General features: G+C 39.5%; 2 protein-coding genes across 3 annotated transcripts in view; one reads left to right on the forward strand and one right to left on the reverse strand.

Annotated features, from left to right (window-relative positions):
- TIMP3 (TIMP metallopeptidase inhibitor 3) overlaps positions 1–5,508 on the reverse strand; it is a 40,671-nt gene extending 35,163 nt beyond the window's left edge. The window contains exon 1 of the mRNA XM_070947614.1: positions 5,107–5,508. Within this exon, the coding sequence (XP_070803715.1) occupies positions 5,107–5,230 (124 nt within the window). The 5' untranslated portion in view covers positions 5,231–5,508. The remainder of the gene's footprint in view (positions 1–5,106) is intronic.
- The window catches only part of SYN3 (synapsin III), a 177,191-nt gene that overhangs the window by 72,511 nt on the left and 85,415 nt on the right, over positions 1–19,265 (forward strand). The gene's annotated exons all lie outside the window — the stretch shown is intronic.

A 19,265-nucleotide genomic window follows, 5' to 3' on the forward strand; every position in this document is an offset into this window, starting at 1 on the left:
TTTCCTTTAAAATAAAATGCAGCAAATCCTTTTCAAGGATTCTATTTTGCCATTGTATTTAATTGCAAAGAGAACTATGAATAGTTCTGTTCTGGCAACCTTGTCTCAAGCATCAACCCCTTGGGGCACTGACTCCTCCCTTTAAGACATGTATTTTGTCAGAGTTGAAGAGCTATAAAAAGTTACTTGTTTTGTAAACCAGCATGCAGTTTAGTGTGCTTTAAATAAAGTACCAAACTGCAACAAGTCTCCATGGAAACATTTAACTCTTCACACGCTAGAAATTTGGATCAGCTTCTTCCCCTTTTAATTCTAAAAAAGAATGGCAGTGTTTACTAAAGAGGTGCTGGCAGGGCTGGTGGCTTAAGGAAGACCTTGCTTTTTCACAACTTTGTACTCCACAAAATGAGGAATCAAAAATAACCACTCATTAGAAATTCTGCTGCTGCTTAATATATTGTTCTCTGAAGGATACATTAAGGTCCAATTTCATCTCTAATTCCATTTGTAAATAAGATTCAAAAGCTAACATTTCAAAATAAAATGTAGTATAATGAAAACTGTGACACCAAATAAGCAAATCCACCTGTTGATGATTTACTGACATCATACCAAAGTAGTAATCTACAGGCCGAATACAACTTTTTTAAACACTATTTTGTAGTCTTACAAAGTGCCTCCAGTTCACAACATGATAATTTGCTGGCAAAATATTCAATTTTCAGTAGTGCAATTTTTAGCCCCCCTCCTCATTTTGTTTGTTTGTTTTGCTAAAACAGGTGGCCTGGGACACACATGTACGCACACAGCACTATGCTTCAATTTGTCCCTCAAAACCAGGAATCTCAAAGGTCCAGAATCCAAGTTATTAAAAAAAGAAGATTGTGAGGCCTGGCTTACTTTATATTATGACAATACTAAGTGATTAGGATAATTTGGTACTGGTTTGGGATTCAATTCTTTCCCTGCTTTGTTTAATGCACTAAATTTAAAATCAGTATAGGTCCTTATGAACATTTTTATGCAATATACAATTATATCGTATTTGTTGGTTTAAAAGGCAGTAACATTGGTTAAAGATCTATAAACTAAGTCTAGAAAGAATTAAACTATTTTACACCAATTTGGCATGTGAAAAAAATGGCTATATACCTTAGTGCCTTAATATTCCTATGCATTCACACTAGATACATGCTATCTATAATTTCAGTTTAGAAACAACTTTATAAACTGGATTCACATATGTCATAATGTGATTTGTTTGGTTTTGTATTAATACACATGCATGACTACTGTTATGGCAGTTTATTCAACAAGTCACAGTTCAACACATCACAGTATGTGTAGCAACCATTAACCACAGAAAAATCACATAATTTAGTACAGTATGACAAAAACAGGATGAGAATGGATGGATCTTTAAAATTCAAGTGCAAGTCCAGAAACAATGTTATGCCACAATTACTTTCAAGCCATTTCAGCTCATATTCAGACATCCATTAATTCAGACGTTTTTCAAAACGATAAGTCATGCCAACATGTCCCTAGCTCAGCCCCTTTCATATATGTGTGCAATGTCACAATTCATGTAGAAAAGGGGCAGAGTTTGCATTACATCCATTAAATACTGCTTTTATCATTTGATTCTTTCATGGACACTTCTTACAAAAGTAAGGTTCCACATTTAGGCAAGAAAAACAAAATGCACAGGTACAGTATATGCTCAATAGTAGTAACTGTGAGAGGGATCTTGGAGTCCTAGTGGACAATCATTTAAATATGAGCAAGCAGTGTGCTGCAGCTGCCAAAAAAGCCAACACAGTTCTAGGCTGCATAAACAGAATCAAGATCATGTGAAGTGTTAATACCACTTTAGGGGACTGGAGGCTAAAACATATAAATATAAATATATGGAACTGGGTAGGTCTAGTCTGATGGAACAAAGGACTAGGGGTGACATGATAGCAGTGTTCCATTATCTCAGGGGCTGCCACAAACAAGAGGGAGCCAAGCTATTCTCCAAAGCACCTGAGGGTAGAACAAGAAGCAATGGGTGGAAACTAATCAAGGAGAGAAGCAATTTAGAACTAAGGAGAAATTTCCTGACAGTTAGAACAATTAATCAGTGGAACAACTTCCCTCCAGAGGTTGTGAATGCTTCAACACTGGAAGTTTTTAAGAAGAGATTGGATAACCATTTGTCTGAAGTAGTGAGGGTTTCCTGCCTAAGCAGGGAGTTGGACTAGAAGACCTCCAAAGTCCCTTCCAACTCTGTTATTCTATTCTATTCTATTCTATTCTATTCTATTCTATTCTATTCTATTCTATTCTATTCTATTCTATTCTATTCTATTCTACATTACTCACTTTTTTATATTTATATTTTTCTCTTTCACACTTCCCAGTAGAATAGATCTTGTTCCTTTTTAGCTTCCATCTTTACTGGCTATGAAAACTAGCAGTGGGAAATTCATAGCCATAACGTTTAGAAATCAAAAGATCATACATTGTCACATATTAGGGGCACGTGGGAAATTTTCTGGTAGAGACAGACAAATTGGCATTCGTGTTTTCAAGAAAAGGCCAGCTGCCTTTTGGCAGTGGATTCTGAATTGACATGTCTACTCCTACAGAGCAAATAAATCACCAGTAATAAAAGTCCTTTAAAGGACTTTGAACTTCTCCTTGTGCATCCTCTGATATAACATCATTGACAGAATATTGTAGTCTAACATTAGTCAAGTAAAACCGCAACTCTCAGAATTATTTCAGTATATAAGATTTTATTGGTTTTCAGCAGTGACACAGTACTTAAACTAGACATGAGTAAGGGTCCTTGTCTAGAATCTTTAAGGCTCAATTTAGAAACAAACCAACAAACCTTTCGATGGGAGTTACCGAGTAACTATTTTGGAAACCAAAGTTAACTAATACTACATACATAAAGTAGCAATGAAATATTAACTAATGAAAATATCTACAAAATACTTCCATGTAGGCAGCATATTGAAAAGAAGGGGTTACCATTAATTATGGGTGCATCAGAGGCTTCCAGTCTATAGCATACTTTTGATATTTCGTTTCAGGGGTCAAAACTTTGTTTACCTGAAAACTACTACCTTCATCCTTGCTTCATTCCTAATCCATGTAAATGCTTCCACCCATATGTTTTCCTCTGTAGTTTGTTCTGCATGCCATGAATGCCATTTACTTCCCATGTGGTTTATGGTTTAAGCTTGCAAAGATTTCACTAGCATGGGAACAAACTGAGATGGCTGGATTCCAAATATTCTGGAAGATTTTTACACCAATATGAAACTAGCACAATTTTGGGATTAGGAAATTGTATTCTTTATAAAGACTGTCATTTGAAGAACCTTTATACAAGGATTTTATCCTAGTTTGGAACCAGCTGCATAACTAACTGAATTTAGAATTAACCATTCTGAAAGCAATCCTACCTGTGACTGTTTACTAGAAATGCTGTTTACTAGCAAAGCTCCTATGTTCTTTGCAATAATATGTGGAGTTTGTGGACAGTGTTACTGGCCCTACTGGCTTCAAAGCATCACTATTCTGTTTCTGGTGTCTTTCCATAGGCATTGTTTAGAATGTATCTTCCTTTCTCTCCCATGAGAGCTACCATGGCAACAAACTACTATGATTCACCAACTATTGGAAAAAGTCCTAGTTTCAAACATTCTAACATGTTATTCATCTCCCTATCACATTGCAGGCAGAATGGCAACTTTACCCTTAGGAATATTGGTAGCAATTGCTTAGATTTTATTTTTGGAAAAAAATAAGATAAATGTATACAACAAGTACTGAAAATATGAGTGGAATAAATGTGAGGCCAATATCTTTTACTTCCTATAGAGTGGTAATAGGGGATTCTTTCAGGGTACCCATTTGCTCAGGAAAATGATTGACATTTTTGTATTGTCCCCTTGGTCAGCTAAAGAAAGCACGGATTGGCTTAAAATGTTCTCTACCAGTCTCAGCATTATTCCGGGGTACAGAAGTCACCAGATCAGCTTCAAAGTGATTTGTGGGGAATGGAAACCTTGTAGTTTGCAAATGCTCATAAAAATTAAAGATTAATAAATTATTTCCAGTATTATATACCTGACAGGCAACCATCAAATTAAATTAATTAAAACTAATGAGATGACAAAAACTTTCAGCTGAGACCACTCACTAACCAAAACATATTGTAAGGGAAGGAGTTAATAACATGAAATTATTTTGGGGGAGAAGGGAGATCAATAGATGGGTTTGATGCTCAGAGTGATCTTGAAATGGACCATAACAGGTTTTAAAAATTATTTATCTGTTAGATATATATATCCTGCCTTTGGTAGAAGAACTTCAAGGTACTGTAGGAAGTACTGTCTTGATGGGAGGAAAAAAAAAATTATCATCCCATTACATATATATTTACATATGCAGACAAGTTAGACATACAAACAGAGGAATCATGCTTAAGTAAATTTCAGATTCTTTTCCATATTTAATCTATAATCTGCAGGTAAATACACTGGGTGGAGCAGTAGTATTAGCACATAACTTTAGCCTATGCAACACTATTTAGAAATAATATCCCCTGAAAACAACCAGACTAGCTTCCAAGTATTGACATTCTAGGGCTGAAGTAGTGTTACAACCCATTTTTTTCTAGTTTTTCCCCCCCAGAAAAATCTGCCCTGACTTCACAAAAGTTAACATGTTGCGTTACAGAACTTTCCAGCTACCATTAACCATAATGCCACTGCCACAAGGTAGGTGTGCCAGTCATATGCGTGCAGAAGGACAGAACCGAGTGCAAACAATTCGGATTTGTAAGACTTGGTTGTTACAAACCTTTTGCAAAGAACCCCAAAGCACGGCGAGGGAACAAGTCATTTGGCCAGTGTTTTCGCTGTTTAAATTCAACACTGTATTTAAATCTAATCCGTTCGGGACTGGAATTGTGTAAACCCACCGACAAATTTCACCCCCCGGGCTTCAAACGAGAACGCACGGCTCTCGAAAATCTGACAATCAGGAACACGCTGCTACAGAGGCTGCCGAGTGCAGTTAGCGAGAGGGTAACGCCACACTCACCAATATCTGAATTACAGAAGGCATCCTGGGGATGAACTGGGACGCAGGTACAAGCTTCGACCAGCAGCTCAGTCAGGCTCCAGCTGCAGAGCAGCAAGAAAAGACTCAGCACCCGCCCTGACATATTGTGCCGCGACTGCTGTTACAGTAGTAGTACCGTTCCCCTACTCCTCGGTCTCCACCCACGTGGAGAATAGTTCAGAAGTAGAGGAAGATGCTTTTTAGAAAGAAAAATGTAGTTGCAATTCTGCTTCGTCCGGACGCTCCTTCCTCTGTTTGGCGAGGCGAGCGAGCGAGCGCGCGCTGAAATGGAGCAAGACTTTTTTTTTTTTGCACGGTTTCTCTCCTATGAAAAGTGCAGCCTCGACTTTCCTCTCCGCGCGTTTGACGCTCCCCAGCCAACTCTCGTGCGCGCCTCTGCGTTCTTTGGCGGCTGCAGGGAGTTATAGCCTTGAGCGCGCCCCACACGGCTATTGGGGTGCCGCCTCCTGGACCAATCGGAGCCCCGCATTACCTCATTCCTCAGGAAAGGGGAGAGGCTACCCAAAAAAAAAAAAAAAAACTGGTTGGAGGCGGGGTCGTACCAAGGGATTCAGTTCCATATAGGGAATAATCTGTATTCTCTGTATTCTCTGTATGTGGCAGTTGGGGCTAACAAGCAGGATTTCTGTTGACAGTTACTAAAGGGGAACAGGAAGGACAAGTAGAGACTAGACTGTGGCAGGGGTGATGAAGAACGTTAGAGAAAGCTTTGATAAATATATGCAGGAGAAAGAAACCAGTAACTACTGCTGGTCCTGTTGTCTATTTTTTTTAATCTATACATTCAAATATTAATATTCCTCAACTTCACAGCAGTTTACACTTTCAAATATTGCCATGCAGATTTTGGTCTAAAAAGTTACCACACAAAATGAAAAAAAAAGGGGGGGGTGGGGAGGAAAAGTAAGAATGCTCCCACCAGATAGTCAAGTGCTATTCATCTGTAGAGCTGAAAAGTCTTAGTCCTTGTTGATAGTGTTTTATTGTCTATCCTGAATGGAAAAGCTAAAAATGAATCAGATGGGAAAATAGTTGGTTTCCCGGCTGAGCTAAAGGATGGCTCTACTAAGATAGTTGAATGAAAAGTAATGCCTTCACTCCATATCTTTAGTTTTAATGAAGTAAAATAAAGAGTACTTTAATAAATGAAATAGAAATACTCCTTGAAATAAGCTTTTTCGGTACCTGTATTTCTTCCACTGCACAATCACCAGCATTCACTACATATTCCTGCCAATGATGGACAAGTTCTTAAAAACACCATGAAAGAACGTCGTGTTTTTGTCTCTTCAATCAGATCCTGACTGTCCTTTTCATCTCTTTATTTAACTCAAATAAGATGCCCATAAAAAATTCCTTCAATTTGGAGAAAAGGTGGAAGTCACATAGTGCCAAATCTGAATGGTATAGGAGAGATTTAAGGTGGTGAGATTCAAGTTTTCAATTCCCTCTTGACTGCCTCATGCAGCCTACCATTGACATGTTAAAGAAAAATCCTTTTTTTTTTTTTTTTGCTTCTGAACCCTGTTTCAAAGTTTTGAATGTTGCAGTGTAGCTCTCTTGAGTTGGTGGTAGCATCATCGTCCAGAAAAATCAATGCCAATAAAACTACCTGCATCCACAAAAAATCAGTGATCTTAAGTGGTCATTCCAAAGCCTAGGTTTTGCTATTTTTTTCAAGCGATAAAACCTTGTGATGATACTTTATGGGCTAGCATTTCATTTTTGGTAATAATAGTGATCTCATATTTTGTTGTCTATCATGTTGCTGCAAAGAAATTTCTCGCCTTCATTCTCATTGCATGACAATTGCCTGAAAATTTCAATTCCATCTATGTGCAAGGAATCAATTGCAAAACACTTCTAAACTTGTAAAAGTAGTTAGTAAGATGATCTTCTGACAAGCCAATCTTAATAATTTCCCTTTGACTAATCTGTTCATCAATTTTTCTCATGTGAAACTCATTGGCTACTGTCAGGTTGTCACGGGTTGATCACACAAATCAGTACATCATTTTTATACTTTTTGGTCCAATAACAGTATTCCCATAAACTGTCATTGACAACACACAATCGGTCATCAGTTTCATTTGGAGAGACTTTTTCCGCAATCAAAAATCAATTATGTATATTCCATAAAATTCAACTGATGAGTTCTCTCTGTAGGCTTTCATTTCACAAACAACAACACAAAACTTTTCTTACAACAACTTCATACTAACTGAAATGAAAGCACACAAAGAACCCATCCAACATTCTAGCTTGTAAGTGCAGGTAATCCTCATCTTACAACAGTTCATTTAGTGACTGTTTGAAGTTACAACAGCACTGGAAAAGGTGACATGACCATTTTTCACACTTACAACCATTGAGGCATCTCCATGGTCACATGATCAAAATTTATTGGGAACTGACTCATATTTACGATGGCTGCAATATCCCAGGGTCATGTGATCCCCTTTTGCAAACTTCTGACAAAGAAAGTCAAGGAGGAAAGCCACATTCACTTAACAATTGCAGGTACTCACTTAACAATCATGGCAAGTGAGGTCATAAAATGGGGCAAAACCTACTTAACAAATGTCTCACTTAGCAACAGAAATTTTTTCTGTTGGGCTTAATTGTGGTTGTAAATCAAGGACTACCTATACTGCCATGAGTTGGTGACTTGTAACATTGGAGACATTATTTTTTATTCAACCTTTGTGTGTACATATACAGTAGTTAGGGAATTATTATGTTGTATGTACCAGTACTATATAGGAAGGCTCACTACTGGAAAACAATTTGCCTTCAGTACCATTTGAGGTTGCCCTCATCTGATCCCAGAAGAGATGAGATGCTCTTCTGTTCTTATAATTGAAATGAACATCCCAGAAGTGCAATGGTAGTTTCTGGAAGAGAAATAACTTCCCCAAGAATTTAAATGATAAATGGAGGGCTGTAATGACAATCTCAGAAACCAAAAAACCCACTGAAAATAGAGAAAAGCTCCTGTGACTGGAATTATTAGGGATAAAACTGCAGTCATTAGAGATCCAAGCCCATAATTTTATTCCCAGGGTCCATTGTTCTACTTTCAACAGCCACATTTCAGTCTTAAGGTTGGGTTTTGGTTTTTTCCCCCCTCATGTTCAGTAGCAGGAGCTGCCAGTCCAATCCAAAAAGCCTGTGCCATTACCAAACAGCTGCCCTTGGGAAGCTTGACTGTTGATAAAGTAGCTGCCATAGTGATCATGCTAGACTTACAACATCTATTTATTGGTGGGCAAATTAATGCTTCCCATCTCTCCATCATTTTCTTTTGTTGCTTTCTATATACAAATAGATATGTATTCATACAGCAGTGTCTGGAGTGAGGAGGCTATAATAATTGACTGAGTCTGATGAAAACAGCATCCCACTGTAAAAACACAAACCTCACCTCTTTTGTATGTGTATCGTGTCTTTACACACAAATCCAAAAGGGGTAGAGTTCACGGCTCAACTGCACAAGCCTTTTGATTAAAATGGCTGAAACCAATGAATGTCCATGCATCTAGACATGCATGCCAGAATAGCAGCCACCAAATAATTTTATTTTCTAAGGTTGCCTACATAGGCCACAAGTACATTATTGGAAATAAAGATGATGCTAGAGATCTAGAGTTTGCTCTGCAGCATGTTATTTATCCCATTTATTTTCTAAATTGAAAGACTAAGAGGAAAAAAAAGTTAGCTGGGATAGAAAGTCAGAAGCACAGGAAAAAAGTCTGTAGACCTACAGGCACTAGTTTACTTATCCTTGTAAGGGGTGTCAAACTCGATTTCATTGATGGCCGCATCAGGGTTGTGTTTGACCTCGGGGCTGGGGAGGGCGTGGCCAGCTCGACGTCACTCGTGTGATCAAATGCCACTTTTGCTAGTAGTTTGTTTTGCTAGCACTCTGACAGCAAAAATGGAGCTCAGGAGGGCCACTCAAGCACCATTTTTGCTGGTAGAGGGCTTCAGGAGACCGTCACAGCCGAAAATGAAGCCCAGGAGGCTCCTCACAAGCTCCATTTTTCCTGGCAGAGGCACTGCAGGCCAGTCCTTTGCTGTTTCCTGATGGCCACCCTGGCCAGATCTAAGCAACCCTCAGGCTGGATGCAACCCCCAGAACTTGAGTTTGAAACCCCTGTTCTAGACTGACCACTGTCCAAAAATGGATTTCGGGGGAACATCACACTGAAATTTAGAAATACCAAAAAGAAAAAAGAAATTAAATAATAAATAGTAAACATAGAACCAACCAAGGATATGAGAATTGCTGTCAATAATGACACACTTAAAAATATTTCAATCTAATACTAGAAGAAATATAATGCCTTTGAAAGGTATTGTAAGGTGGAGGTCACTACCATAAAAGGCTGTTTTCCACTATTGCTGGTCAAGCCCGTAATCTGATAATCTTAATACATGACCTGGTAGAAAAGAAGATGCTTCAAGTAACTTCATGAGTAAATATGATTCAGATTGTAAACTAAAAATAGCATTGTGTGAATGAAGCATACTGATGGTATTTTATTTTTGTCTCAACTTTTATGAAAAGAGGTATATATGATGATTTTATAACCATTTAATTATATGTTTCCTCAAGAATTTAAAAAATTGTAATGTAGTGGAGATGTATAGAATTTTATTTGACATTATTTCTACAATCCTATTACAATACTGCAACTCAAAGAGTGCCTTGAGAATAAAGTTCAACAATAGAAACAATATGTATTTGTGCTCATATATTCACTTTAAATATTTATAAACAAGTTCTTAGTCTGAGATGGTGAAAAAGAATTTCCATTTCAAGTGTTTATTTTGTATTTTAAGAAAAAAATATTTCATCCGTAGCAATCTGCTACTGGAAAAATGAGTGGCATGTTTCCCTCACATTGAAAAAAATATTTATAGGATTCTGAGTTAAGTAATCATTCATACATTAAATATAAAGTTTCTTGGTCACTCTGAATGACTAAAGTAAAGTGTTTAAAACTAAGTTTGGAAAAAGCCCTATCATATCTCTATAGGCACTTCCAAGTAGCATACTCGGTTTCTAGCAACTACAATACTCAATGCAATTTATAAAGAGGTTTTCTTTGTGTCCTTTTGCTTTATTTCTCTCTGCAACTATAAAATAGGAACGGAATCACGTCAAAGGGAGTTGTAGCATGCAAGATCTTACAAGATAATATTATTGCCCTGGAAAAACAATGGGAACTATTAACATCATTAGATCATTACCTAGGACCTTGATGGCGAACCTACGGCACTTGTGCCTGAAGTAGCACACGGAGCCATATTGCCTGGCACTCACCCGTTCCTCTTCCAGGTTTCTGGCGCACATGCGCACGCGACGATCAGCTGGCCTTTGTGCTTGCAGCAGTGTCAGAAACCAGAAGAGCTGGTCTTCCATTTTCCAGCTTGAGCATGTGTGCTGGTTAGCTGATTGGCACATGCGCAGCAGTAATCGGAAGACTTGCTTGCCAGCGCACATGCGTGCGCGCCGGAAACCAGAAGTACCTTATCCGGTGCACACATGTCCCCTGGGCAGCTCTTCTTCTTAGTTGCGGCCTTGATGAGTCTGAGCACGTGCACGAAGTGCTCCCTGTTTGGCACTTGGTGTCACGTGCACATATGTGGGCTCCTTTTTTGTCACTCGGGGCCGAAAAGGTTCGCCATCACTGACCTAGGATTTCAAATTTCCATCACAGAACTTTACAAGACTAAGTTATTTCCAGAGCTTAGATTTGCTTTCTTCTACTTTAAGATTCGTTCCAGGCTCAATTTTTTCTGAACTGAAACTGAACTGAAAGAGCTGAAACACTTTCTTTTTACCATCTTCCTAGCCCCATCAAGCCTAGGACTGAACCCACTTTGATCAATTTCCAGATTAGATTATAAGAAAATGTCTTCTACAAAGTAGTAAATTTACCCATTGATGGAATTTTTGTCTTTCCATCTCCCAATTCTTGAGCTTAAGCCAACGATTACTGTATTCTCTCAACCATTACAGAAATTCAGTATCCCCTCCCCAAGCAACTTTGTGCATGCATTGTTTATAGTTTATCATCCCTCACACACTTTCCCCCAAGCCTGCTGCTATTAATAACATATAATCATTATTACTGCTATTGGGAAAAATACCCAGCTATAAAATTGCCAACAGACTATCATTCCACCTTCACAAGTCACAGGGGTCTTTTATTGCAGCTTTCAGTGTATTTGTTTATATTTTTTACAATTGTCCTTCCCTCACATCACTTCTCTCATAGCAATCTCAGAGTTTTCTCCCCAAACCTCCAAATAAATGTGCAACACCCCTGATCCACCAAACAAAAAAGCATTAAAAAAAACCCTCACGATTGAAAAGTGGAAATGTTAATGGTATAGAGTGTTCAATGACATTATGTTAGCATATATAAGTTTATGGTACTTTTCCAAAACATTTATGTACGCTGATTTCAGATATCCTATATCTCAACATTGATATGCTTTGATCTGTAGCTGTCAAGTGTTTCAGCTGATACACACATAAAACTGACTTTATTTTAATGATATACACTGATTGGCACTAGCCATGGAATCATACGATCCTTTCACTTTAGCTTGTCTTTATCCGTGCAGCAAATCTCTCTTTTATTGTTTGTTCTGATATCTTCATCTAGTTTAATATTAGTTTTAAATCCTAGCCAAATTGAAATGCCATGGTTAGCTGTCAACACATTTAAACACTGAATTGAAGCTAAGATATGAGTGGAAAAATTGCTTCAAAGATAAGGAGAACTGTGATGAGATTGCAAACAAGTCCATCCTAATTATAGTTATTTCTCTGCTATTGATTTGATTCATGTTTACTTATATTTTTACAGATGCTACAAATAATATTTTATGGTTAACAGACTATATCATTTCATCTATCCTGGATATTTCTACAGAAATTAAAAATAATGTTAACTGTGGTCACAAAAAAAGTTAGCATTATCCCTGTACCAATTCTAAAACATTGATGTCCTAATATGGGAGAGTTTAGCAAAAAATCTACACCACAACTTTATGATTCCTCCCTCTACTTTGGTTATGCACTGTTTTAGCAATTCATGCAAACCAACTTTATCTTGTCTCTGTACTATTTTGAGAGGACATAACATAATCACACCTGGAAGCAAAGTTTCCCACTGAAAAGATTTCACTTCCTAAGTCAGTTTGAAATCTGTTTAAGTATTATGCTAGAGGGCACTGTGTTGCAAGAGACTGGCCTGGGGGGGAGGGACAGTTGAAGAGAAGAAATGCTCACCACTTGGAACAATTAAAAATTCTGTTTCTATGGGTGGGGTTCTCAGTTACTCATGATGTCTGTTTTTGCTAAATTCCAGATCAGATTGTCCCTAAACCACCTGTCATAACCTCAGTCAGTTCTATTTAGATGGCTTTTTCCGACTCTAATTCATAGTGTGGAAGACCTGAAATCAGTTCCCAAAAGATGAATTTACTCACCTTAGCACACAGGATACTATTATACAATTTTAAATTGGGATATCAAAAATATCACAGGGGTTCTGGGATCTAAAGAAAAGTCTAATGTTTAGTGGATTGTTTGTTTGTTTGTTTGTTTGTGTAAGGGAACCCAGCTCTTTGCTAAGGTACAGATGTTTTATCATGTTTTGTGTCTTTGGAGAAAATTTTTATCCATGTGTTTTCATATCACGGCTGCTCTCTTTCCATTTTTCTTCATCGGTGCATATGTGCATCATTTTATTTCCATCATGTGTCTTGTGTGACACAGAATTATCATGTTGACAGGGATTTCCTGGAGGTATCAGACATCATTAGATCTATTTGAAATCTATATTTCAAAAATCTAAATCTAAATCTTCAAACCGCTACACCCCGCCGCAGGGAGGCGGAGCCAATAAGATGGGTCCGCCCCAGACGCCTGATGGATCCTGATAGGTTTCAGATGGAGCTTGGGCCATTTCCTGAGGATCTAGCACATTTTCCCCTTCGTTAAACCGAACATGGGCGTGGCCAGCACGTGACGCATCTGGCCCAGGGACTGTGAGTTTGACACCCCTGCTTTATGGGATATATCTTTTAGTAAGGATTAGTCAGAAAGGGGATGCTGGTGGTGGTAGGGAAACACAGAGGGGAATCCTGGAAAAGGGAAGAAACCCAATTTATTTATATTTAAATATATAATGTATATATGAAGGAATATATGAAACAAATGAATGACTGCATACGGTATTATATTTTACAGCGTATTACCAAATTCACACCCAGCAAAACCTTGAGTCTGTCTATCTTGCATGCTTTTACTAGTGCTGCAAAAGAAGCATTTCGTTAGCTAAACTCTTTTTTTCTCCTGATAAAGCTGTGGATCTCCTGTGACCTCACACTGTGTCTTGGAATATGAATCCCTCGGTAACAGTTTCAGGCCACATTAAAAAGAAGCAATACCATTAGCTGTTACTTTTACTTTACTTTACTTTACTTTTATTTGATTTATATACCGCCCTACTCCCGAAGGACTCAGGGCGGTGAACAGCCAACAATAAAATACATACATACAAAATTTAAAAAGCAGAAATAAAATTGAATTAAATAGTTTGGCCCAGACGGATTAAAAACCCCAATCAATTTAAAACAAATTAAACTTTGAATATTAAAATTATTAAAAAATATTAAAAATTATTTTAAAAAGGGAGAAAGTTAGGCCAGGCCCGCCTGGTGGGATAAAAAGGTCTTAAAAGCACGGCGGAAGGTGTGCAGATCCGGGATCCTCCGTATCTCCAGGGGGAGCTCATTCCAGATAGTAGGTGCCCCCACAGAGAAGGCTCTCCCCCTGGGGGCCGCCAGTCGACATTGTTTGGCCGACGGCACCCGGAGGAGCCCCTCTCTATGAAAGCGTACCGGCCGGTGGGAGGCTATTGGTGGTAGTAGGCGGTCCTGTAAGTACCCAGGTCCTAAGCCATGGAGCGCTTTACAGGTGGTGACCAAAACCTTGAAGCGCAGCCAGAAGACCATCAGGAGCCAGTGCAGCTCGCGCAGGAGGGGTGTTACATGGGAACGCCATGTCTCTCCCATTACCACCCGCGCAGCCGCACTCTGCGCCAGTTGGAGCCTCCAGGTGCTCCTCAAGGGGAGCCCCATGTAGAGAGCATTACAATAGTCCAGGCGGGAGGTGACGAGGGCATGAGTGACCGTGCGTAAGGAGTCCCGATCCAGAAAGGGACGCAACTGGCGGATCAGGCAAACCTGACGAAAAATCCTCCCGGTCACAGCCGTCAGTGCTCTTCTAAAGAAGCCGTGAATCCAGGAGGACGCCCAAGTTGCGCGCCCTCTCTGTGGGGGCCAGTGATTTGCCCCCAATAGTCAGTGATGGCACCAGCTGACTATATCGGGACGTTGGAAACCACAGCCACTTGGTCTTGGATGGGTTGAGCCTGAGCCTATTCCTCCCCATCCAGATCCGCACGGCCGAGGGGCGAGAGGACCGACCCTTGCGGCACTCCACATATGAGGGGCCTCGGGGTCAACCTCTGCCCCCCTGTCAACACAGACTGAGACCGGTCAGAGAGAAAGGAGGAGAACCACTGCAACACAGTGCCTCCCACCCCTAACTCTTCCAACCAGTGTAGCATGATACTATGGTCAATGGTATCAAAAGCTGCTGAGAGATCTAACAGAACCAGGACAGAGGAGCACCCCCTGTCCCGAGCCCTCCAGAGATCATCTACCAACATGACCAATGCTGTTTCCGTGCTGTACCTGGGCCTGAACGGATCCAGATACGTCGTTTCATCCAGGTGCTGGGGGAACTGTTGCGCAACCACGCTCTCAACAACCTTAGCCACAAAGCAAAGGTTGGAGACCGGACGATAGTTTACCAACATTGCCGGGTCCAGGGAAGCCTTCTTAAGGAGAGGCCTCACCACCGCCTCTTTCAAGGTGGCGGGAAAGTCACCCTCACCCAATGAAGCATTTATAATCCCCTGGAGCCAGCCTCGTGTCACTTCCTGGGAAGCCAGCACTAACCAGAAAGGACACGGGTCCAATAAACAAGTGGTCGCGTTCAGTCTACCCAGAATCCTGTCCACGTCCTCAGGGGTCACAGGATCAAACTCATCCCAGATAACATTCTCAAGACCTGCCCCAGTCCCTCTCCCTGAGACTACCCAGTCGGGGTCCAGATCTTCCCGAATCTGAGTGATTTTGTCATACAGATACTGAGCAAAGTCTTCGGCTCTACCCTCCAAGAGGTCCTCCCGCGCTTCCTGGTGGAGCAGGGAGCAAGTCACCCTAAAGAGGGCGGCCGGGCAAAAAGAGCAGCAAAATAACTACATTTCACTGCTTTTATTGCCACTAGGTAATTCCTAATATGGGATCTTACTAGTGTCCGGTCAGATTCAGAAAGACTGGCCCTCCAACTACTTTCTAGGCGTCTTTTCCAGCGCTTCAACTCCCTCAGCTCCTCGGTAAACCAAGGAGCCAATTGAGATCGGCGCCGGGTCAGAGGCCACAAAGGCACGACCCGATCCAGAGCTCCAGCGGCCGCCCTATCCCAGGCAGCCACTAGGTCTCCAGTTGAGGCGTTGCCAGAGCCTCAGGAAATGGCCCAAGCTCCATCTGGAACCTGTCAGGTTCCATCAGGCGCCTGGGGCGGAAAGATCTTACCGGCTCCGCCTCCCTGCAGCGGGGTGCAGCGGTTCGAAGGTCGAGAAGAAGGAGTTACTCTTACACAAAAGTCTAATTTTCTGAATTTTACAAGGTAGCTTTTCTGAGACTTTAGAATGCATGTGAGCTATAATTTATATGCAGTTACAAAAGCTGATGATAAAACCTCCATAAATGCCTTCTCTGTACTGGTATTCTTCATAAGTTATGCTCTGGAAGAAAATTGCTTCTATGGCTAATTCTCACTCTTCTGCTAATTTATAAAATTTCAACGATCTCTCAACCTGTGAAGTTAGAGAAGCACTGAGTCACTTTCTAATCTACATGTCAGAAGCAGGTGAAATTCCACAACAATGTCTAGTATTACATATTATTTCTTTGTTTTCAATCTTTGAATATTTGCAACGAGTAAAACCCTTTTCTTCCTATAGATCTGCAATTGGTGGTCCTGATTGTCTTGTAGCCCATTTGTCACCAGAAGTCCAGCAACTCCAACACCTAGTGCAGTCCTTGTTGATCTGGACAAAGACAGATCCAGTATGGGTTTTTGTAAATTATATCTTACTATATTGCTTATGGGATTGGGAGTGGCTCCTCTGATGAGACCTGTCCAGTATGGTTGAACTGCTGACATGGTTCTGATCTTCTTCAGAGCACACAAGCTCCATAACCATGTCATGATAATGACTTTGGGGGAGGGTGTCAAGATTTATCATTATCTTTAAGGAGAGGGGGCAATGTTTAGAAATCTGGTTTCTCCTTTTTTTTTTTACTGTGTTTCTGACATAAATCCACACTATAAATAGCCTTTAAGGAAAATACATTTGATATAAAATCTAATTTAGCTATATTTTTTCTGGTTTCAGTGGAATATTTCATAATCATTCTGTGAAGAGGGAGAAATGATCTAAGGATTGTAGGTGGGGAATATGTGCATCAGCTATTAAATGAGTTACAGAAAACTCTTGAGCTACTTGGACATCTAGTGTGACAATTGGGCAAATAGAGGAAAGGGAGGAGAAGGAAATGCCAGAAAGGGAACTGGCATATTTGGGTTTCTAACAGCTTGGTATCCTGGAAGTGAACATTGGGATTAGAGCTGTGTGCCATATAATTTAAATACTCTTTCTGTTATGCTGCATCCATATATAAATGTCAACAAACTCCCCAAAGTAATGATACTAGTCAGAGAGCTGGTCATATCACTCTCCCTTTTATTTATTTTTTTCACATTTATTTTAATATTGGAAGAGCTAGTTTAATATTAAAGCATTCAAAATGCATTAAAGACTTCAGTAATTTATTTATTATGAAACAAACAGATTTTAGATAAATCAGATATGGTACTTCAGAAAGGCTATGAAAAGTAGAATTCCTGGAGGCTTTACATCTGGAATAAACAAGGAGTAGGGTGGTTAAAAGTTGATGATTTGTTTTCCTTTTCATTCCTTTGTGTGAATAACCTTTGCCTTACAAATCTATTGAAATTAAAATGCCTGAAATGCTTCGTATTTTAAAGAGTACTTCCAAACAACTCATTGGCATTGGATTTGCTGATGAAATTTATGAGAAGGCATAGCTTCAGTTGAAGCTGTATCTTACAAAAACATCTTGAAATAAATGTCTCCTATGTTATGAAGAAAAAGGTTTCAAAGACTTTTGAAGGAGCACATGTATCTCCCATAATATATTCAGTATGTGACATAGATAGATGATAGATGGATGGATGGATGGATGGATGGATGGATGGATGGATGGATGACAGACAGGCAGACAGACAGACAGACAGATAATCTTATAAACTTATTATTATAAGATCAAAATATATCCAGCCAACAGATATCCAAGTGTTACAAAATAGTTTCCATTCATGCCAGAAAGGACACCATAAAACGTAGGAAAAGCCCAAGGTTTATGGAAGCACATACATGCTATACATTCATGTACAAATATACACAACACACAATCCTTAAAGTAAAATACTGTAAGGAAAAATGGAACCCAATGCAATCCAATTAGAATTGAGTGTTCTCAGTAGTGAGTACAAATGCTGGTCATTATTGAAAAGGCTGAGAAGTAGAAGGCTACGGGTACTTTCATGCCAGTTTTTTTTATCTACTTCAGAATCATCTCCAAACCTAATCAATATGATAGTGACATCTGGTTTGGGAAGCTGAGTAAATTTGCTTTTCATTCTATACTATTTTATTGGAAACAGGGATGTGCAAAACCAACCTATGCACTAAATACCTGGCTTGGAATGACTCATGTCTGAAGCAAAATATGCACAATGCAGATAGTTTGATCTATGCATAGATCAAACAGAGCTGGTTAGTTTCAGGTAAAATGGTTAGGGAGAACAAGGAAAAAAGCCAAGTATAGTAACAGTTCAGGAAACAGAGGTGAAGGAAGGCCCTGGAAAGATGAAAGGATAAGTGAGTTAGTGGAATAGAGATAGTCTCCATTTAGCAAGTAGCTCAGATAGTTACCATTTGCAAATATAAATAATGCTAATTATAAATGCTAATAAATGGCAATAAAAGAAATTCTGACCAATGTGCATATTTGCATCTGTGCCTAACAACAATACATGCCAGAATAAGAATAATACTGGTTCATCTAAAACTAATTGAATTTTATTTTCACAGTATCTCTCTCTCTCCCTCTCTCTCTCTCTCTCTCTCTCTCTCTCTCTCTCTCTCTCTCTCTCTCTCACACACACACACACACACACACACACACACTTTCTCGCTCTCACTGTCTCTCTCCTTCACTTTATCCAACTAAAATGTACCCAAGTATTGAAATTAGTTGCCATTCATGCCAGAAAAGGTATCACAACACAATCCCACAAATAAACATTTACATCTTAATGACCATTTTTCTGAACTAAATGCGGTTGCTAAACAAGGACAGTACCTGTATGGACTCTATACTGAATTATTACAATTACAATGGTTTCAGGTAGACACATTAGTATATTCTTAGTAGCTGAAGATAGAAAATGAAGGCATTGGCAAAATGGTCTAGACCAGTGGGATGCCATACTGGGACATCAGTGACAGTTGATTGGAGGGAGAAAAGGCATTGGGAAGATCAAGAATAAGTGAGGCAGTGGGAAATGCCATACTAGGAGCTATTTGAGGGAAAAAAGAAAGAGAACTGTGTGCAATAGCCTCAGTCTATTCTCTCTGTTCAGAGTGTTTCATTCAGAGCAACTGAAGTATGCTGTGTTTTGATTCTGGAAAACCATGACTGTTTCAAAATGATTTGACAGAATATAGTGGCTATATGTTATTGCACTTTTTTATTGAGCAGAAAAGAAAGAATGAGCACTGGTTTCCTGTGGTGTTCTTTGTGTTTCAAGAGAGGTTAGTTTCAAACTGAGGAACTGAAGGATATACCAGGGGTGTCATACTGGTGTCCCA

The sequence above is a fragment of the Pituophis catenifer genome, unplaced genomic scaffold (assembly GCF_029215685.1).
Source record: "Pituophis catenifer annectens isolate HBS135680 unplaced genomic scaffold, rPitCat1.0.hap2 SCAF_7, whole genome shotgun sequence".
Classification (NCBI taxonomy): Eukaryota; Metazoa; Chordata; class Lepidosauria; order Squamata; family Colubridae; genus Pituophis; species Pituophis catenifer.